This window comes from Notolepis coatsorum (assembly GCF_963971535.1).
Source record: "Notolepis coatsorum genome assembly, chromosome: 18".
In the NCBI taxonomy this organism is placed as follows: Eukaryota; Metazoa; Chordata; class Actinopteri; order Aulopiformes; family Paralepididae; genus Notolepis; species Notolepis coatsorum.
In genome coordinates, this window is record NC_140182.1 from 60,774,425 (window position 1) to 60,798,007 (window position 23,583).

The 23,583-nt window shown below is 45.3% G+C and overlaps 1 protein-coding gene across 1 annotated transcript in view; it reads left to right on the top strand.

Annotated features, from left to right (window-relative positions):
- LOC311245375 (solute carrier family 23 member 2) overlaps window positions 1–23,583 on the top strand; it is a gene marked incomplete at both ends in the record, with an annotated part of 453,290 nt that overhangs the window by 397,230 nt on the left and 32,477 nt on the right. Inside the window, 3 exons of the mRNA XM_084335217.1 lie at window positions 12,824–12,980; window positions 17,420–17,673; window positions 18,933–19,097. Coding sequence (XP_084191343.1) covers window positions 12,824–12,980; window positions 17,420–17,673; window positions 18,933–19,097 — 576 coding nt within the window. The remainder of the gene's footprint in view (window positions 1–12,823; window positions 12,981–17,419; window positions 17,674–18,932; window positions 19,098–23,583) is intronic.

The window sequence follows — 23,583 nt, forward strand, 5'->3', positions numbered from 1 at the left end:
AGAATCCTGCTACTGGAATATCTGTTGAAAGAAAAAAAAATAAACTGATCCCTTCAGCCACAGGGCACACTGCAGTGGCACGATGGCGCCCCTAAGAGGATCTGGCCGGTATTGCACATTGTCGAATTCATAGAGTATTGAAAATCTGCAGTGCCGCTCGGTGACCTTGAATAGGTTATTAAAATGGAATAAAAGCAATAACAACTTGCCACGGATTTATCCGTGCTTCTGTCCACAACGCATGGATTCGAAACACGGATAAATACGTGGCCCGTCCCCAATGTGTTAACACACACTAAATGTCCGTTCTATTGATGTCAAACTCTCCATAGTTCTCTCTCTCAGTCCTTATCAGTATTTATGTTAGCAAGCTGCCGAACAACTTCGAAGCCCTGGGCTCTGTATTAGTCTGCTGCTAACACACTGAGGGCTAGATCCATAAAGAATGCACGGAGCAAGTTGCACCCTTACTTACAATTCATTATGAATTGAAAATGGGGGACCCTGATGTAAACAAGACGAATGTCTTTCTCTGGTCTGCATCCCCTTAACAATTGTGTGTATTGAGCCATACTGTATTGTACCCATTCTGCAATCTGTTAATAACATTTTCATTCAATCAATCACCGTGCAGATTGATTGAATGAAAGTTTCAGTCATTTAAAAAACATGATGTTGGGAACGGTGTGGTCAAAACACACACTTGCAGATCAGATAAGATCGCAGTGGGAGCTCCACTGTGGCATTTGGTAACAAATAGCAACACATTGTAACAAATAGCTAATAAAAAGCTCTACCACAGTTAACAGAACTAACAGACCTGTATAGCCTGCCATAAAGATGAACCATGTGTCAAACATGTCGTACTACATGCATGCTTGTGATTAATAGTGAGGTTTTTAAGTTAATTTAAAAATGACACAATTATACAATAACACAGGCCCACTGAACAGCAACGGTCTACTTGTCAAATATTTATTTGGCTTGTTTCCAACCACTGCAAATTAGAATTCAAGAAAATCAAAGAGCTCAAAGCAACAAGGTACAAGAAGGTACTTTGGAGATATGTTTTCTTGCTGGTGCTCTGGGGGTGCTTTAGCATTTAGCACATTAAAGGGATTCATAGAAACACAAAGGAAGGCACATCTATTGGGGGTGATATGTGGGTGTTTTGGCCATCCTAGGGGAAGCTATAGTATCCTCAACTCCCCCCCCCCCCCCCCCCCGCTAGAACCTATGGGAGTGACTGGAACCAAGAGAAAAATAACTAGAGTCCAAGGAACTCTTCTTGTCAAATGGATTAAAATCCTTTATTTACTGGCTAGTTCATTACAGAACTATAATAGAAAAAAAAATAAAAAAAAATGACATGTTTCATCCACAGACGAATAGCCCATTGTTTTTTTGTTCTATAATGAATTAGCCAATAAATAAAAACTATTTCTTTGTCTATGTTTGACAAGAAAAATGCCTTGGAGTTCAGTTTATTCTTACTGCAAGAGCTTGCCTTGCTTGGGGTCGAAGTTATCTCTTCATTACTCTTCATACTTCATTTGAACTACCCACCTCATACTATAGTCTACCTATATACTCTGTATGATAGCATGTACAACAGTGCTGTATATACCGATATTTATATTTACATTTATATTCTATATTTACAGCATATATATATATATACATTTGTCATATAACCACTATATATACTTACTTAAACCACTGCAAATAACCCTTAGCTCTGTATGATATTTATTCTCACAACATGTATTTACCTGCACATAGTCATTTGACTTATCTGGAGATGGAGGGCTGCATTTAAAATTTTGTTGTAACATTGTAACAATGACAATAAAGATCATTCTATTCTATTCTATTCTATTCATTCATTCATTCTATTATATTCTATTCATTCTATATCTATATCTGTATATATCCTACTCTTACTAGTTACGCTGCTGGCCAGTATGCTTTACACCTGTATCACTGTACATATTATACTACAACTCTGTACATACATCTGATTAGCACTACACTCAGTAGTACTACTTTGTATATTTTGTACCCAGTTTAATATCATGTACATTGTATATTGCTGTTGCACTTTAATGTTACATTTGCACTCTGGTTGGATTCCAAACTTATTTTCGTTGTACTGTACTTGTGCAATACATTTTAATCAAATCTAATCTAATCTAATTACTTGTGTTTAGGTCAGATTTCAGATGAGAATTACCTTTCTTAGAGGTACAGATGTTTTGAAACTGAACTGAACTGAACTGAATTGAACTGAACTGAATTGAATTGAATTGAATTGAATTGAATTGAATTGAATTGATCTGAACGGAACTGAACTGATCTGAACCCACCACCGACCATTGAACCCATACACTTCTGAGTCATCCTGGGAACGTTACCGTCACTGGGCCCGTTCTAGGAATGCTAAGACAAATCAAAACATGGCTCATGGGATGAAAACTGACTAATAGCTCGTCGAAGCCAAAGACAACTTGAAAAGAGAAAATAGAGGCCTCTGAGAAAAAGAGAGGTGACTCATAGTTTTGATTGTTTGTCATCAATATTTGCTCTCCGCTGTCAAATCAATATACAGTACATGCTACAAAGCGGTGATTCATACCACGATGACAGGTGACAGCAGCTAGGCTGTTGTACAGTAGCATTCTAACAAACAGACCACCTAACACCATGGCTGGCCAACACATCCCAACAGTAAATTGGGTCTCTTGGATTCAACACCCACTCTTCATATGTTCCCTTCTTATACAGGAACAAAGCGGGGCTTGCAACTCACTTTTGATGCTCCAAGGTGTTTAATTGTGACAAAAATAGCAGATACAACATTTTGACCCTTCCGGTCTTTTTCAAGTAAGAACGAAAGGTTATGACTATAACCTAGTTATATGAGTACTGGCTGAGCGTCTCGCTCTTCGCCATAACGAGATATATCCATATCTCCAGTACCTACTGTACTTCATTAACGAAAACATTGCACCCATGCACTTGACCAGGCCCCGCCCCAGTGTCCCCCTATAAGACACCGGACATGGTCATACTCGCCCTTCCTCGGGAAAAAGTTTCCATCATAGAAAACTCAACCAAGGGACCTCAGGGCGCACTAAGAGCGAGACGCTCAGCCAGTACACATATAACTAGGTTATAGTCGTTATAGGTTATATAACGAGATATGGGGCAGAGCAGACGCGTGGCCCGACAAATGTACCCCCTGAGGACCCACAAGCCCTACCACCAGAGGGGAGGGGAGTCCCGTCCACCCGCCCTTCCTAGTGAAGAGGGGGCGGCAGTCAACTCCACCAAAGTGCGAAAAAAGAGGGAACTAGAGACCCCTAAAAACTCACAGCACAGGCGGGACCACGTGTGACACATCACCCCGTGGCACACACCCACACACCCCTGCTAACCCACCGAAGGGCCGGACACAGGGGAGGTCCCAGAGAATCCATGAGGTAAAACCTAACGAAGGGACCCGGGGAGGACCAGGAGGCCGCAGCACAGATGTCCTCCACCGAGGCCCCCCCTAACAAGGCGGCAGAGGCCGCCACTCCACGAGTGGAATGCGCCCTGACACCCCCAGGGGGGGCCAGTCCAGCCAACGTGTAGCAAAGGGCAAGTCAAGTCAAGTCAAGAGTTATGGACCCTATGCAATTTGCATACAGGACAAACAGGTCCACCGACGACGTGGTCTCCCAGGTACTGCACAGCACCCTCTCGCACCTTGACCGTCAGAAGGGGGGCTATGTGAGACTGTTGTTCATTGACTACAGCTCAGCGTTCAACACCATAGTCCCCACCAGACTGGTGGACAAGCTGATCGAGCTAGGTCTGAGCTCCGCCCTGAGCGCCTGGGTACTGGACTTTCTGAGCGAAAGACCCCAGGCGGTCAGGGTGGGGGGTCAGACCTCCAACACCATCATCCTGAGCATCGGGTCCCCCCAGGGCTGTGTTCTGAGCCCCCTGCTGTACTCACTCTACACACACGACTGTGTGGCCAAGTTCAGCTCTAACTCCATAGTGAAGTTCGCAGACGACACGGTGGTGGTGGGGCTGATCTCGGACAACGACGAGAAGGCCTACCGGGAGGAGGTTGAGGTACTGGAACGCTGGTGCCAGGACAACAGCCTGCTCCTGAACATTGGTAAAACCAAGGAGCTGATCGTGGATTATAGGAGAGGACAGCATGAGATGCACACACCACTGATGATTAACGGGGCCACTGTGGACAGGGTGAGCAGCTTTAAGTACCTGGGGGTCCACATCTCAGAGGACCTGACATGGTCAACACACATAGACACAGTAGTAAAGAAGGCGAAACAGCGCCTCTACCACCTGAGACAGTTAAGGAAGTTCAGAGTATCGGGGAAGATACTCCAGTCCTTCTACTCAGGAGCTGTAGAGAGCATCCTGACCGGAAACATCACTGCCTGGTATGGAAACAGCACGGCACAGGACAAGAAAGCCCTACAGAGAGTGGTGCGCTCAGCCGAGCGTACCACGGGTATTGCACTACCCCCCCTGCAGGTTCTATACAACAAGAGGTGCAAATCCAGAGCCTGCAGGATAATGAAAGACCCTCACCACCCCAATAACAGCCTGTTTCAGCTGCTGAGGTCAGGCAGACGCCTGCGAACCCCAGCTACCAGGACAGAGCGGCTGAGGCTCAGCTTCTTCCCCCAGGCCATCAGAGCCATGAACAATGAACATTGAGTGCTCAGAACATTGAACTATCCACACACAAGCACACATGAACACACACACGACACGCACGCTGTGCACGCTCACACACGAGCAGCCACTTAACACTTTAACATGAGCGGGCACACACTCATGTCGCACACACGCACACTTATGGCCAAAGGAAAGGACACTTTAAATTAGAATAACAGGAACAGTGTATTGCACTACCAAAGCTAACTAGCATGTCCCATATGCTCTGTAAATAACTGTGTACAGATACTGCCTTCAATTCCAACACATTGAATGTAGCGCAGACCGGGCAACATGGTCTTGCCAGCTGCCCCCTACTGCGTTGGCCCGACGCGCCCCCCCCCCCCCCCCCCCCCCCCCCCCCAGTGAGGGAGGTGTCGGTGAATACTGTGACGTGTGACAGCCTGCTGCCCATGGGGGGTCTCCCAGAGGGCAAGGTCTCCCAGTACTGACATGGGAACCTTAGCCGCTTCCACTTGCCTCTCATCGGGTCTATTTCCATACTGGAAAACCACCCCTGTATCCTCCTCATGAGGTGAAGAGGAGGCCAAAAGGGACCACGGAATGAGCAGATGCCATCATACCGAGCAGGCGCATTACGGACAGCGCCGTAACCGTCCTAGGACGGAACCTCCCGAGCGTGCCGAGAACACCCACTCGCCGCCGCTCCGAGAGGGATGCCCATATAGACATTGAGCATAGAATAAGCCCAAGTACTCTACCCGTTGACTGGGAAGAGGAGTACTCTACTTCCAGTCTACAGCAAAACCCAGGCTGGTGAGGAATTCCACCACCTGCCTGGTATGAGACCTGACGATCTACCCTGACCGCCAAGGACCAGAACGTCGTCCAAGGAAGAATACACTTTGTAACCCCCGACGACGCAGAGGCCCCAGTGCGTCGTCGGGGCCACCGACGACGCACTGGGGTCCACCGACGACGTGGTCTCCCAGGTACTGCACAGCACCCTCTCGCACCTTGACCGTCAGAAGGGGGGCTATGTGAGACTGTTGTTCATTGACTACAGCTCATCGTTCAACACCATAGTCCCCACCAGACTGGTGGACAAGCTGATCGAGCTAGGTCTGAGCTCCGCCCTGAGCGCCTGGGTACTGGACTTTCTGAGCGAAAGACCCCAGGCGGTCAGGGTGGGGGGTCAGACCTCCAACACCATCATCCTGAGCATCGGGTCCCCCCAGGGCTGTGTTCTGAGCCCCCTGCTGTACTCACTCTACACACACGACTGTGTGGCCAAGTTCAGCTCTAACTCCATAGTGAAGTTCGCAGACGACACGGTGGTGGTGGGGCTGATCTCGGACAACGACGAGAAGGCCTACCGGGAGGAGGTTGAGGTACTGGAACGCTGGTGCCAGGACAACAGCCTGCTCCTGAACATTGGTAAAACCAAGGAGCTGATCGTGGATTATAGGAGAGGACAGCATGAGATGCACACACCACTGATGATTAACGGGGCCACTGTGGACAGGGTGAGCAGCTTTAAGTACCTGGGGGTCCACATCTCAGAGGACCTGACATGGTCAACACACATAGACACAGTAGTAAAGAAGGCGAAACAGCGCCTCTACCACCTGAGACAGTTAAGGAAGTTCAGAGTATCGGGGAAGATACTCCAGTCCTTCTACTCAGGAGCTGTAGAGAGCATCCTGACCGGAAACATCACTGCCTGGTATGGAAACAGCACGGCACAGGACAAGAAAGCCCTACAGAGAGTGGTGCGCTCAGCCGAGCGTACCACGGGTATTGCACTACCCCCCCTGCAGGTTCTATACAACAAGAGGTGCAAATCCAGAGCCTGCAGGATAATGAAAGACCCTCACCACCCCAATAACAGCCTGTTTCAGCTGCTGAGGTCAGGCAGACGCCTGCGAACCCCAGCTACCAGGACAGAGCGGCTGAGGCTCAGCTTCTTCCCCCAGGCCATCAGAGCCATGAACAATGAACATTGAGTGCTCAGAACATTGAACTATCCACACACAAGCACACATGAACACACACACGACACGCACGCTGTGCACGCTCACACACGAGCAGCCACTTAACACTTTAACATGAGCGGGCACACACTCATGTCGCACACACGCACACTTATGGCCAAAGGAAAGGACACTTTAAATTAGAATAACAGGAACAGTGTATTGCACTACCAAAGCTAACTAGCATGTCCCATATGCTCTGTAAATAACTGTGTACAGATACTGCCTTCAATTCCAACACATTGAATGTAGCGCAGACCGGGCAACATGGTCTTGCCAGCTGCCCCCTACTGCGTTGGCCCGACGCGCCCCCCCCCCCCCCCCCCCCCCCCCCCCCCCCAGTGAGGGAGGTGTCGGTGAATACTGTGACGTGTGACAGCCTGCTGCCCATGGGGGGTCTCCCAGAGGGCAAGGTCTCCCAGTACTGACATGGGAACCTTAGCCGCTTCCACTTGCCTCTCATCGGGTCTATTTCCATACTGGAAAACCACCCCTGTATCCTCCTCATGAGGTGAAGAGGAGGCCAAAAGGGACCACGGAATGAGCAGATGCCATCATACCGAGCAGGCGCATTACGGACAGCGCCGTAACCGTCCTAGGACGGAACCTCCCGAGCGTGCCGAGAACACCCACTCGCCGCCGCTCCGAGAGGGATGCCCATATAGACATTGAGCATAGAATAAGCCCAAGTACTCTACCCGTTGACTGGGAAGAGGAGTACTCTACTTCCAGTCTACAGCAAAACCCAGGCTGGTGAGGAATTCCACCACCTGCCTGGTATGAGACCTGACGATCTACCCTGACCGCCAAGGACCAGAACGTCGTCCAAGGAAGAATACACTTTGTAACCCCCGACGACGCAGAGGCCCCAGTGCGGTCTCCACGCACTTGGTGAAGATGCGGGGAGCCAGAGAATAGCCGAAGGGCAGCCTCTGGTACTCATACGCTAAACCCTGCAAAGGAAGCGTAGGTAAGCCCTAGGATGGAATATCGGGGATGCGAATACGCATCCTACAGGTCTATGGAGGAGAACCAGGCCCCCACCTGACAGCGTTCAACAGGTGGGAGACGGTCAAAATGCTGAACCTTCCATGGGACAGGTCCAGCATGGGTCTGACACCCCCCCCTCCCGATTTCTCGGGCACCAGAGAATACCGGGAGGAAACGCCACGCATCGCGTCCTCCTTTGGGACCACGACGATGGCTTGCTTCGCCCACAGAGATTGGATCTTGTTGGCCAGAGCTGTCACTGCTGGTGACCCTGACAATAGGGTCTGTACCAAACCTGAAAACGGGTGGGGTTGTGTAAACACAAGTCCCCGCCTCAGCGTTCTCTCCATCCACCTCGACATATGGCACTGCTGTAGCCATATGTGATGATAATCCCAAGCGCACCCGCCGCCACTTGGCGCTGGTCCGCCAGAAACCGTAGATAGGCGGCCTGGTCCAGCCCGCTGTGCGTAGCCAACCCTGGACCCGCTAACCGCGCGAGCAGAGCGTTCCGTGGAGTCGGGACATCGGACCCTGACACTACCCATGAGGCAATCGCACCCAAGGGGGAACCCCGACAGAAAGGGCCGGTTTGATACGGGAGAAGCTGACATCATACTAGGTGACAAAAGCTCCCCCACTGAACACCCCTCCAGCATGGACTGCTGAGGAATTGTTCTACAGCTGGACATGCAAGGTGTGAGGCCCCCACACTGCCCGATAGGGTGGGTTCCTACACACCGTAGCCCTGCAGTGATATTACTACCACCCAAATCACGCGCGCCTGCCAGACCACTGCCGGTCTTCCGGGAGTGGGAGGCACTAACGTGATACCCGGCCTGGCGAAGGCGAGGTCGGGGGAACCCGCACTGTTTGTCTCAAGAGGTTTCGAGCCCCCCTGCTGACAACCTTTGTAGTTGACAGACATAACACCAGGCTCAACCAAACACAGACGCAAAACGTGTGGCGTGGGAGCCGCTTGACAGCACAACATTCTCACGGACAGACCCAGTTTCAGCCATCAACTGGGTGTCAGCCCCTGTCCCCATGAGAAGCGAAACGTGGGGCCACTTGCGCTTCATTGAAGACACGCGACCCGCAACCAAATGAAACAAATCAGAGCCCTTATCCCGCTGGTGTTGGGGGGGGGGGAGTGACCAGAGAGCGAGCTGCACACAGCTAGACGGCGACGGTTTTTTAGGGCGTGCTCATCTAATGTAGCCAATCCCTCGGCCGCCAAGGCTGTCGGCCTTGCGGTCACCTGTTGACGTTGTACCCAGGGTACCTCAGGCGGGGGAAACATGGCTGCTGGTTGAGGGCCTCGCCACAGCTGCTGGCGAGGCCGTGCTCTCACCTCTGGCTGCGCGGTGTGAGGCGGTGTGGGGCCTAGGTCAAATACCGCCCGCGCTCCTGCGGAAATACCAAAGTCCCTCTGTGGAGAGGGTAGGGCTGGGCGATATAACGATAACGATAAATATCGCGATATATTTTAATAATCGATTTCGAATATCGAGTCTTTTTTTTCCCTTTTTTTTTCTTTTTTTTACCTGCAACAGGGCAGTTTTAAAACCAGAGACAGTGGACAGACTTGTCTTTCTTGCCTGCAACTTAAAGTAATGGCTTTGCTTGTCCAAATGACAATACTGACCAAATTGAGATTTATTTTTCTCTTGTCCATTTATTTTGTTTGCTTTCTAATTTAAAATACAGTTTGAAACCGTCTGTACACAGTAGGCTATGTGTGCTAGCAGAGCTAGACTCCAGTCACGAGTCACGGTGCACCAAAAAAGCGCCAAAAGATCTAAAATAAACTAGCAGAGCCAGAACTGTTCAACTCCCCTGGAGCCACAGCCAGCAGAGAAGCCGGTTTACTTTTGCTTTTAAACCAGCTGCAGCCTGAGATTTTTTTTTTTCTTTTTTTTTTTTACTTATAACAATTTAGATAATTATCGATATCGAGAAATATGATAACATTATCATATCGTTATCGTGATATGATTTTTTGCCATATCGCCCAGCCCTAGGAGAGGGGAGCCCTGAGGAGGGAAAAAACTTCTCACCCCCTCAAAGGGAGACTGATCCAACCAAGATGTCTGTAAACAAGTGTTGACAGCATCCTAGCCCTCCCTGCGGTTATAGCTTGCGGCTAGGTCAAAGCTAATAACGTCAAAACCTCGCACGATGTTTCGACGTCGGCTGGCCTTCAAGGCCCCGCCACCCGACACAATTTTTGACAGAAAACAACAGCAATTCGAACAATGTTACTAATCGCCGCTAATTCTATACCGTGGCGGTATAGGCTTAACAGCCCACCAGCCACCTGCCGGGCCGACTCACCTCATGGCGTCGGCCGGGCTGGGCACCGTTCCAACATGCCAGAGGCAAAGGACTGATGCCACCTGCTTCACAAGCAACCAGCAACCTCCACTGTGGTGTGCACCCATGAAGGGGTAAATGAATAAATTAACTAAAACTCCACCAACACACTGCAGAATGGGCTAGCCCATACACACAATGTTAAGGGGATTCAGACCAGAGAAACACCAGTCCCGCACACATTTCATAGATTCACAAAAAGCACACCAGCCCTAGGCCTCAGCCCATTCACCCATGAAAAAGGTAAGCAAGCCCCCGTCAAAACTCCCAACAGTAGACACCGATTGACCGTCAGCATGAATGGTTAAGAGGAGGGAAGACCTTTTTAAAAAGACAGCCCTCAGCGGGGAATCAAAAGAACAGTAACCCAGCATCGTAGCATAGCATTAGCTGCGTGCTCCAGGATAGCCGGGAAAACGACAACGTTTACCCAGATATCCTGCCCCTTGCGCCAATACACAACTCGGTTGTCTCACGGGACAACGAGCAGTATCACAAATGCCAGCATTGACGCCTGGCGACGCAGGCCCTACCTGAGCGCGACCTAGCCACGACAGCTAGCCGCCACGCGACGTCCCTCGATCCGCTGTCAGAAGACGAGGAAACCCCAGGACAGGCCCGATGCGCTGTTAGAATGTGCCGAGAAGATTCCAGGGGCTGGCAAATCTCCGGCGAAAACCCAACATTGTTCAATTTCTCTCTGCATTTCATAACAACTAGTTCATGGAGTGCACTGCAGCGTCCATGATGGAAACGAAAAAAAGAGGAAGGGCGAGTATGACCATGTCCGGTGTCTTATAGGGGGACACTGGGGCGGGGCCTGGTCAAGTGCATGGGTGCATTGTTTTCGTTAATGAAGTACAGTAGGTACTGGAGATAAGGATATATCTCGTTATGGCGAAGAGCGAGACGCGAGGCCAGTACGCTATATAACAGGAAATCACATCTTTCTTATACAGGACATTTATAAATTAGCTATCAGCCCCACCTGGTGATCAGGGGCGGTACCAAGACTTGCATGATTTTCTTATACATTTTAGACATGATTTTATAACAATTAATCTTTTGCATTTGAAATTTTTTAGAAAATATTTTTTAGAGATATATATATATAGGCTATATATATTAGAGGTGGGCATAGATTCATTTTTTTAATCTAGATTAATCTATCTGCAATCCTGGATTTAAATGGCTCAAAAATAATTGTCCTAATAAACTAACCTACACTGTAACACGCAACACTTTGATGAACATTGTTACTCAGCTGATAGAGTTATACCCTTCTTGCTGTCTTGTCGCACAGAACTTGTAAGTCGCTTTGGATAAAAGCGTCAGCTAAATGACTAAATGTAAATGTAAATGTAAATGTAAAAAAAAAATCTGCCGAAGGCATTCAAAATATGTGTGTTCTACCCAAATAATGACCAGAAGTAAGTCCTTACTTTTTCTTTCCTCCTTATGTTTCTCAGGCCAGGCGGCCCATTACACCATGAGCCCATTTCCCGTTTCCAAAATGCATTACAGACTGTTTGAAAAAGCTGTTTTGCTATGATAATTGGTAATGAAATATCAAAATAATGTTCAATAAGATGTACTTGTGTTTAATAAGTTGTTTTATTCAGAAGTTAACACAAATAAATAATATTACCAGTACAGTACAGTATCTAGCACACTCTCAGGAGCAAAACAGAAAGAAGCATTTCAAACATGAACTATGTGACATGGCTTGACTCAATCAGTCCAATCTCTATGTCTCCTTCTTCCACCAGTCACTCAGGCAGACCAGCTTGTTTTATGTAGCGGTGTCTACTTATAGTGCCTATAATATTTTTCCCATTGGGTGCCAGACAGGGCCAAACCCTGCCAATGCAAATCAACTGCTCCAGTGGAGTTGCTCAGTGGCCAATGGTGTCAACTGTGGTTGTACTGGGCAGCTCCCAGGTGTGAATGGAACTGTGTGAATGTGAAGCAGGGCGTTCCTGAAAAAGAGCATCTGTGCTCAGCGAACCTACCCTGGGTAAATAAATGTAAAAAAAAAAAAAAAGTAAAAAAAAAAAAAAAATTAGATTAACTGCGTCAATTATATTATTGCGCGATACTATAGTATTAACGGCCCAGCTCTAATATATATATATATATATATATATTCGTATATATATATATATATCCCTTCTTATACAGGAACATGACGTGCAGTTATGGAGATGAAAGAGCAAAACACAAATGTACAATAGGAAGGTTGAAAATTATACCTATACCCTGAAGCTCTCCTACTTTGCATACGATGCATTCTTCTGCATGTATTTTAATTCCCCCAGATCATCCCTGTACGAAAGCAATTATGGGGGAACGTTGGTGCCAGAGGTATGAATCATGCAAAAAAAAAAGACCACATAATAGGCACTTGATTTATTGCTGAAACATATATTGTGTGTTTCTTTTATTGCAATCCCAGGACCGATTTGTGATTTATAACTAGCTGAATCATATACGTATTGTGTGTCCGTCTTTGTTTGCAATCCCAGGCCTTATTTGTGATGTATAACTAGCTGAAACATATTATGTGTCAGTCTTCTCATTGCAATCACGGGCCTTATTTGTGATGTATAACTAGCTGAAACATATTGTATGTGTCTGTCTTTTTTTTGCAATCACAGGCCTTATTTGTGATGTATAGCTGAAAACTACTTTACGTCTGTCTTCTTTTTTGTTTCCACTTGCAGGCCCTCTTTGGGATGTGTGGGGCCTGGTTGCTCTGCTTCTTGCTGACGGTCTTTGACGTGTTGCCTTCAAAGGCAGATGAGTACGGTTACTTAGCGAGGACTGACACCAACCTGGACGCCGTGACCAGTGCTCCCTGGTTTCATGTGCCATATCCAGGTGTGTAAACAAACATTAAACTGCCAGTCGTACATTTTTTATTTAAGCATTACATCACGCGACGGAGTGTGTTATACAAATTAGATCACGCCTATGGGTGGTTGTTAGGCCTGAGGCGCAGCCGAGGGTCGTTAGACCCCCATAGGCGTGATCTAATTTGTATAACACACAACTTCAAGTGATGTAATAATTTTATACAATGGCCGACTTCACCCAACCTTATTGCTATAGAAAAAACACACGGGGCTAGATCCACAAAGAGTGGATTGCACGGAGCAAGTTGCACCCTTACTTACAATTCAGTATGAATTGAAAATGGGGGACCCTGATGTAAACAAGACCAAAGTCTTTCTCTGGTCTGCATCCCCTTAACACTTTGAATGCCCATAACGAATATTCTCGGGTTTACCCCCCGCTGGTTGAATGCCCATAACGAGAATATTAGTTTTTTTCTAGTTTTTTTATTTTATTAGCGATCTGAATTCATATTTCATCAACCGAGTCTACCGTTGGTAAAAGCGCCCCCTATCGTCTCCCAGATGGTAATTCACCCTTTTGGATTGGACTCAATGAAAATGCATGAGAAAAAAAAACAATAAATCAATAAAAGGAGAGATTTCTGGAATGGCTATCAGGAATTGGAATAATCCATTTGGATACCATCTGATCTCAGGTAAGGAATCTATTTTACCAGTCTTAGGATAATCAGACCCGTTTTCACGGAGATATAAGCTTTTCCCGTACACATATACTATCGATAATCTAGCGTTTATTTGAAAACGATTCATAAATAGGCCGAAAAATGACAACGTTCTAGAATACAGTACAGGGCGATTATCATGGAATCTCTTTTTTTTCGTGAAAACGAGGGCTTTTCAAAATGCTATAAAACGGAAATGAACCGATAAAAAAAAAATCTGCTTCGACAATGTTGACTGGAAATAGGTCATTGATAATGCGACGGGCAGATTAGACACATAGCCATAATTTAAAACATAGATTAGGCGATATTAACGTTAACATTGAAGTGGATGGTGGGCATTCAAGCACTAAATGTGCGCCCCCTGCTGGGCATTCAAAGTGTTAACAATTGTGTGTATTGAGCCGTACTGTATTGTACCCATTCTGCAATCTGTTAATAAAATGTTCATTCAATCGATCACTGTGCAGATTGATTGATTGAATGAAAATGTTATTAACAGATTGCAGAATGGGTACAGTACGGCTCAATACACACAATTGTTAAGGGGATGCAGACCAGAGAAATACTTTCGTCTTGTTTACATCAGGGTCCCCCATTTTCAATTCATAATGAATTGTAAGTAAGGGTGCAACTTGCTCTGTGCAATCCACTCTTTGTGGATCTAGCCCACAGTAATTGAAGCATAATGGAGATTTATTCACAAAACATCTGCAGAAAAAGTAGGTCAAAAAAATAAATAAAAAGTTGCCTCCATGTCTAGAAGCAGAGGGAGGTTGCTTCAAAGCATGCCATCTAACAACAAACTTCATATAAATCCTGCAATGTATTATTGTTTTGACAATGGGTCATGACAAACCAATTACATAATCCAACATTGTGTAAACAACTAACATATTCCAGGTGACTGTATCTTTTTTGAATGAGTCGTTATGACGAAATCAATACATCCATTCATAAAGATTATTGTCCGCCATCTTGGTTTCATTCGGAAAAGAATGAACGGCGGATTCATTCGGAAAAAAAAGTTATTCGGTTGTGGGCAGGTTCTGGGGTCACGTGAAGTGTGTTATACGAAATAACAACCGGTAACTTCACTGTTTCAGCCAATCAGAATCAAGAAATGTGCATGCCATTGTAATGTGGAATATTAATGTCAGGAGTGTAATTTCTTCAGCTTCAGATGTGTCATTAGATTTGTTGCCAAGCTACAAGACCCTTAGCCTATATGTTCACATTAGATTATATTGTACTGTATATTGTATGTATATTGTATATTCCTCTTTACTTACTTTTTTAAAACTTTTTTTACTGTATGAAGCACACTCTCAGGGACTCATACAGAACCAAGCTTTTCACCGTAAAGTATGTGTATTTTATTGTGATATTTAATAAACAAACTTAAACAAAGTTGAAACTTGAACAAATGACAAGTGACAGTGGGATTGACTGACCAATCAGGGCAAAGAAGCAGATTAGATATCTGAAATGGTTTTGATTTTGTTGATATCCAGGGGGATAGAGATTAAAGGGTTTTAATCATCATTTTAACAACACAACAACAGTTCTAACATATTAGGTTCGTTTTTACATCAACATAAATACCTTCTGTTAAAGAATGCAAGAAGATATGCAAGAAGATTGAAAAACACGACTTTCATTGTACATAATCTTTAATAAATGTCAAGTCTTTTGACGCCACACAGTGTGGTGGATCTTTGTGAGAAGCCCTTTCATCTGGTCTGTCATCATGTCTTTCATTTATCCCTGCCAATCATCAAAAGCAAGCCTCTGTGTCACTTAAGTTTGCACAATTGATTTGTTGGGCTACTGTACACAATACAAGTTCCTGCCAAGACTTCTAGACGAGCGCAACCTCAAGAATTTGAGGGCTAGCTGTCTCTACCTGAGGAATCCATGGATCTCAGGTTTCACCTCTTGAGAACTGTCACTTGGCAACTCTTAACTGTAACAAAAAAACTGTAGCTAGCAGGTGAGCAGGTTTTACGGGTGCATGTACAGTATGTCTAAGGGTAATATCTGTCTGCCAAAGCTGCAATAGATCTGTCTGCAACTTTCTCTTAGAAATAAAAACAGGATGCTGTGAATTTGCACTAGATTGTTGTGTGTGTATGTGGTAGGTATGTATGTCTGTCCTCAGGTCAGTGGGGTGTGTATCTACACTAACCCGTGTGAGTGATTTCTGTCCTCAGGTCAGTGGGGTGTGTATCTACACTAACCTGTGTGAGTGATTTCTGTCCTCAGGTCAGTGGGGTGTGTATCTACACTAACCCGTGTGAGCGATGTCTGTCCTCAGGTCAGTGGGGTGTGTATCTACACTAACCCGTGTGAGCGATGTCTGTCCTCAGGTCAGTGGGGTGTGTATCTACACTAACCCGTGTGAGCGATGTCTGTCCTCAGGTCAGTGGGGTGTGTATCTACACTAACCCATGTGAGCGATGTCTGTCCTCAGGTCAGTGGGGTGTGTATTGACAGTGGGATTGACTGACCAATCAGGGCAAAGAAGCAGATTAGATATCTGAAATAGTTTTGATTTAGTTGATATCCAGGGGGATAGAGATTAAAGGGCTTTAATCATCATTTTAACAACACAACAACAGTTCTAACATATTAGGTTCGTTTTTACATCAACATGAATACCTTCTGTTAAAGAATGCAAGAAGATATGCAAGAAGATTGAAAAACACGACTTTCATTGTACATAATCTTTAATAAATGTCAAGTCTTTTGACGCCACACAGTGTGGTTGATCTTTGTGAGAAGCCCTTTCATCTGGTCTGTCATCGTGTCTTTCATTTATCCCTGTCAATCATCAAAAGCAAGCCTCTGTGTCACTTAAGTTTGCACAATTGATTTGTTGGGCTACTGTACACAATACAAGTTCCTGCCAAGACTTCTAAAAGAGCGCAACCTCAAGAATTTGAGGACTAGCTTTCTCTACCTGAGGAATCCATGGATCTCAGGTTTCACCTCTTGAGAACTGTCACTTGGCAACTCTTAACTGCAACAAAAAAAAACTGTAACTAGCAGGTGAGCAGGTTTTACGGGTGCATGTACAGTATGTCTAAGGGTAATATCTGTCTGCCAAAACTGCAATAGATCTGTCTGCAACTTTCTCTTAGAAATAAAAACAGGATGCTGTGAATTTGCACTAGATTGTTGTGTGTGTATGTGGTAGGTATGTATGTCTGTCCTCAGGTCAGTGGGGTGTGTATCTACACTAACCTGTGTGAGTGATTTCTGTCCTCAGGTCAGTGGGGTGTGTATCTACACTAACCCGTGTGAGCGATGTCTGTCCTCAGGTCAGTGGGGTGTGTATCTACACTAACCCGCGTGAGTGATGTCTGTCCTCAGGTCAGTGGGGTGTGTATCTACACTAACCCGTGTGAGCGATGTCTGTCCTCAGGTCAGTGGGGTGTGTATCTACACTAACCCGTGTGAGCGATGTCTGTCCTCAGGTCAGTGGGGTGTGTATCTACACTAACCCATGTGAGCGATGTCTGTCCTCAGGTCAGTGGGGTGTGTATCTACACTAACCCGTGTGAGCGATGTCTGTCCTCAAGTCAGTGGGGTGTGTATCTACACTAACCTGTGTGAGCGATGTCTGTCCTCAGGTCAGTGGGGTGTGTATCTACACTAACCCATGTAAGCGATGTCTGTCCTCAGGTCAGTGGGGTGTGTATCTACACTAACCCGTGTGAGCGATGTCTGTCCTCAGGTCAGTGGGGCGTGCCCACAGTGAGCGTGTCCTCAGTCCTGGGCATGATGGCAGGCGTGTTGGCCTCCACCATGGAGTCTATCGGGGACTACTACGCCTGCGCCCGTCTCTCTGGCGCCCCTCCCCCACCCACACACGCCATCAACCGCGGCATCGCCGTGGAGGGCATCGGCTGCATCCTGGCGGCACTGTGGGGCACGGGGAACGGCACCACGTCTTACAGCCAGAACATCGCCGCACTTGGCATCACCAAGGTGTTTGTCCTATACAGAGTCTCCTGGTTGTTACAGAACACGCTGTGTCTTTGTCTCGTGACTCATATCGCACTGTGTTTTCATAAAAGAGATGAATGGGCTTCCCTTGTCAAAAGTAAAGGTTTCACATGTGAAGGCGTTCAAACCACCTGGCTCTTTTTACCAAGGGTGGCTATGTACACATTTTTATAAATCTTAACAGCTTTCGCTGTTTCTGAGTGACAGTTACGAGGTTATTTGCTTTCATCCAAAACGTTGACGTAACTATGGTAAAGGTTTGAGAGCGTTGACTTGCCGCTGTTCCATCTCTGCACACAGAGCTGTATTCATCAAATCTACAGGCGCTGTAACAGTAATTAAGACTTTGACTTCATGATAGTATGTGTCTTATGTCTCTTATAAGCACCTCTAATTTGATATAGTTTGAAATAAGTTTCACATCCAACCAGAGTGCAAATGTAACAGTAAAGTGCAAGAGTAATATACAATGTACAGTATATTCCAATTCATGTTGGAATATTTGACCACTAATTCCTGCTGATTATGTATTACACAGTATTGAACTCAAGCACATAAGCACGTACAGTGCAGATAAAAGAAGAAAAGGCTGGGCTATTATTTGAAGTTTCATGGATGTGCACAATCTTGACCCATTTTTTCTTTTATAAAATGTTATTTTATTATCTCCACCAGGCTAGGAGTCTATCTGTCTGTGTGCGATTCTATCTATCCGCAGCTAATCTTGAAAACCACAGGGCCGATTTGGATGAAACATTGCACCAAGGCCAAGGATCTGAATTCTGGAATATGTTTCAGATCGGTCAACAACAATTATTTGAAAAATTATTTCCATTTAAATACATAATATTCATATACATAATACTATTCGTTATGAAGTTACACCTTTTGCACGCAAGAGGGCGATACTACACAGTTTTGCTGCTCAGAGATAGCAGGAATTAGCTCTCTGGCCCCTGTTTACAACATGGATATGCCATAGACTCTATGGCATAGAGAACCTATTGTCATTGCTATACCCATGCCTTAAAACATTTACAAATTAATTCCCATTATTATCTTGTGCAAAGTGTGTTTGGATACCAGTAATTATAACTAATGGTAATATTATGGTGGCTTTGTTTGTTGGTGCTCTGCGAGGGAGAGAGACATGTGAAGTAAGTGGCGGCCCAAATGAAAAACTGGCATAGTGGGAATGATGAATGATTGTGATTGAAGTCCTGGTGCCTGTTTCATGCTAGGTTGGCAGCAGACTGGTCCTCCAGACAACGGGCATTCTGATGATTGTCCTGGGGATCTTTGGGAAGTTTGGAGCTGTTTTCATCACCATCCCAGACCCCGTTATTGGAGGCATGTTCCTCGTTATGTTTGGAATGATCGCAGCTGTGGGGATATCAAACCTTCAGGTGATTTCCTTTTTTTGTTTGTCTTTGTCACAACTTTTAGACCAGAGAACCTCAGTCACTATATTACACACGGTGCAATTAGGAATGTATTTATTTGCGTATCTTTCTGTTTATGCATTATACAAAACCTGTCTACCGTTGGGTCAATTACAAAGTCCTGGTTCTCAGTTACAAAGCCCTACAAAACAACTGGCCCCCTCATATCTCACATACCAACCCTCTCGGTATCTCAGATCCACCTCCGCTTGCCTTCTCTCCACACTCAAGTCCAACCTCTGCAGTTTTGGGGACAGAGCATCTCCCAGAGAAGAACTCCCTCTTCCAAGACATAAAAGACTAAAATGGTGCTTTTCCACTGCATGGTACCTACTCGACTCTACTCTACTCTACTCTGCCTTTTGGTTTTTCCATTGCGAAAATTTGCGGATGGTACCTGGTGGTATTAGTGTTTTTAGTACCTGCTCTGTCGAGGTTCCAAGCGGGTAGAACAGGGTCAGAAGAGAGAATCATCACTACGTCATCATTGCGCTACACGGGGGGCGTCCTGCACAAAAACTCAAACCCGCCATTTTTAAATAACCTCACGACTACTAAACATTAGCATTATTTGTTTGCATCAACAACAAAAAAAGATACATTCACAGTGAATTCTGCCTAATTTATTGATGAAACAAGACCAACAGCAACACAATTTACCAACAAGAACAATTCGCTCATTTTGTTAGCTTATGAACTAATGTTACTGGGATTTTCCATTATAATCGTTAGCATTGCAGCTAGTGTACATTAGCTAACTATCTCACTCATCCACCCACTGCACTCACCACTGATTCTTATACAAACTATTTTGGTTGTTTATGTCATTATGCTCTTGTGTATTAGATAGGATTAAATAAATTATTTTGTTAAATTGTTATCACGTGTGGACTCCCTATTTGTCATAAATTACCTGTTTGTGACAAATTGGGGGCTCGTTCCTTTTGGTGGACATTTGTTGAAATTTACTTTGTTGTAATTTGGCCCAGTGTTGTTGGATTTTTGGTACTTTGGCTGGCATTTGTGATTGGTACTTTGGCTGGCATTTGTGATTGGTAATTTGGCTGGCATTTGTGTTTGAGTTCCTGTTGGGACAATTTGTTTGGCTCTGTCTGATTCTGGAATGGCTAATTGGAAAGAATAATTAGGTTAATTAGTTAAACTAGTGTCTGTGACCTGAGGGTTTGGAGCTAGTGTTTGTAGCCTGTTGGCTAGCATTTGTTTGTAGGCTAATTATTTATATGCCAGTGTGGGGAGTAACACATGTGATTTGGTCTTTGTTCTTGGGTGTTTGGTTGTTTGGGATTTGGAAAGGTAGCATTTTTATTTTTTTTGCAGATTTCTTGCAGTCAAGAGGTTTGTTAATTGTTTGGTTACATTCGGTTATTGCTCATGTTGAGGCTTTGGAGTTTTGATACCTTAACTGGTTCTGCGCCAAAAACTAGTTTACTCATTATTGCCCGCCAATCGAATAACGGCAACAACGAGTAAACTCGTTTTTATAATCGTTATTTCTTTTATTCGCTATTGGCATTCATAATTCATCCAGGAAGCCTCCGGGAGCCAACTGGACCCTGTCTGATATTGCAATGCCTCAATACCGCCGCCTGGTGGATTTCGGGCGAGTTACACTCCACTCTAAACCGGAAGTGGCGCTCTGTGCATCGGGGAAAAAGCTCCACCAGAGATATCTTGTAACGTGGATCAATATACACACCTCGAGTGCATTGGATCGCTTTCGAGACGCAAGAATCAATATGCTTTCGGCGTTTATTGCATCATACAAATGGAAAATCAAATAATTGGAAAACATTTTCTCCAGACGCATCGGCCAGAGGTAAGAGGAATCTAACGTTATTTCCAGCTCGATTGTCCATTTATTTCATTGCAATCCATCTGATCAACGTATGGTGTCTTACTAAAGAAAGCCGTTACTGACAATCAAGGAATCATAAACGACCCCCCCCTTCCTTCACGCATGATGGAGTATAATGTATAGCGATCATATACATTTGACATTTTTAATATAGCGTGTATAGGGACGAAACGCCAATCGATAATGTATAATACGCGTCTGGGCCTATAATGCGCGTTCTAGGAATTACTGCTATACAGTCTAAAAACATACTTATATTCTCGACGGTACTAACACGACAATGTATGAATGGAAAAATATAACGTTCCCACATCCGGAACGATAGATACCCGATGTTGAATGGGCCATAGTAATGTCGATATAGCTATAATATTTAAAAAGTTATAGCCCTGCAAAGAAGGTGAGCCACTCCATAGGGTTACAGCACTGGCATAGAGTGGTATAAGATGGGCAAACTGCGTGGCAGATAATGTGTTAATGGGACAGTCTGTGTGTTTTGGGAACCATTAATCCCTGGATAGGCTAATATGGCATGTTCCCAATAGGGGGGCTTGTCTTGGTGTGACCTTTAGGCGGCTGCAAACGTGGGTAGAGGCAGGCACTTGTGTCCTCTCGGGAGCACGTCTCTGGCACAGAGGGTGGCTGTATAACAGTTGCTTCTTCCTCCAAGAGAGTTCTAGTGCATAAGTACCCCCTACAAGTAGCGGCACGAAGACTAGGGAAGGTGTTTGAGCTTGTAACGTTGTACATATTGTATACAACGTGAATGCTATAGTCGATCCCATTGCCGTTAGCATGTAAGCTAACAACAGCGTCTTTTAACTACTATTATTGTCGTGTCCATAAGTTCCCTGGCAGAATACTTGTGAGGACAAAGGTATACAAAGAGGAGAGAACCATTTTGACACGACAATAGTAGTAGTTATAAGGTGTTTGAGCTTGTAACGTTGTACATATTGTGTATACAACGTGAATGCTATGGTCGATCCCATTGCCGTTAGCATGTAAGCTAACAACAGCGTCTTATCAGCGTCCGTCCTCCTGCTACGCTATAGCGAGGGGGGCGTACTAGCATAGGTCAGCTACGCTATAGCGAGGGGGGCGTACTAGCGTAGGTCAGTGGCCAATCAGAGCGCAAAACGGGAACCCGGAAACGCCGATGCGTTGGAGAAAAGCTACACGCGACCTGGATATTTAAACAGACGTGGGGCTGTTTGTAGAGTTGAATCTATACTTTATAGTATTGCTATCTGTCCATTCTCATTGTGAATTGAGACCATAAACCGTCCCTTCAAAATGGCTTAAAGAAAAAAAATATTCATCAATATGTTCTCATTTTATACCGCCGTGAATATAAGCATTATACCGGATTTGGTCTAGTATATTTCCTGGAAGCCGAGATAATGGGCTAATAGCTAATAACGTTAAATCCAATGGCATTTCGGTTATAGATACGCTCCAGTTAAAACTCAAACTGCATAAAATCGGTACGATCCTCACGCATGTATGCATGAAAGGGGGGGGGGGGGGGGGGGGCGCGGGGGATGTCGTTTCTGATTATTGATTAACAATAACCGCGTTAGCCTCATTAGCCTCATAGGCCGAACGCCTGGATGGCTATCAAAACAAGGCCCGATTGGGATGTACTTTACGTGAAAAAGATCTTACTGTGGTCCGGTGGGATCCCCCCGAGCATTTCCCCGTTATCGATCGCCATCTGGTAGATCGATATGTCCATTGGCTGATGATAAATCCCCTTATTGCATGGTGAAATCTGCGATGCAAAACGTAATCCAAGCTACAGGCTGCAGATCCAGAATCGAGCTAACATAAAACTCCATTGAAAGAAAAAAAAAAGAGTCCACCGTTCGGCCACAGGGAACACTGCATTATCGCGATAGCCAATCAAAGCCAATCAAAGTCGACTATCCAAATCCTTAGTCGGGGACAGCCCTAGTTTCTACACACTGTGTTTATTACACACTAAACATCGTCCATTTCCAGAATAATCCAGTCTTTTTCCATAGATCGCATTATATGCAATAAGCCCAAATCGTTCTGGTTGATTCCCTGAAACCCCAAATACTCCCAAATCAAAGGTATATGTACACATGTGCCTTCACAAAATCATCAAGGGGGGTAGTCTTACCACAAAAATCCGATCGTACCCAGGGGGTACTCCAAAAATAATAATTCCAATGACCCCATCGGCGATCGCGATTACTCGTTTATACGTAATTACGTGTTTACGGGACACTATAGGTAGCGATTGCTTTGGAAGAGCTCCTCCCCCTCAGAGCGAGCCTTAATAGTCTGGTTCATTCATTGCCTCTCCTGACCCATTTCTTTCTGAGTTCAAAAGGTAGGCGATACTGCCACCTGGTCAGATTCGATCTGCATTGCAATTCCAACATAGGCAAACAAGCCAGGGACACATAGAATGATCCGGATGATGGTGTAGAATGGGGATCAGAGGGAAAAGATCAAAGGATCTAAAAACGTAATATTGCGTATTTGGCGCTCAAGCGCTGGCAAGGAAACACGTAATATTACGTGTTTGGCGCTGAATGAGTT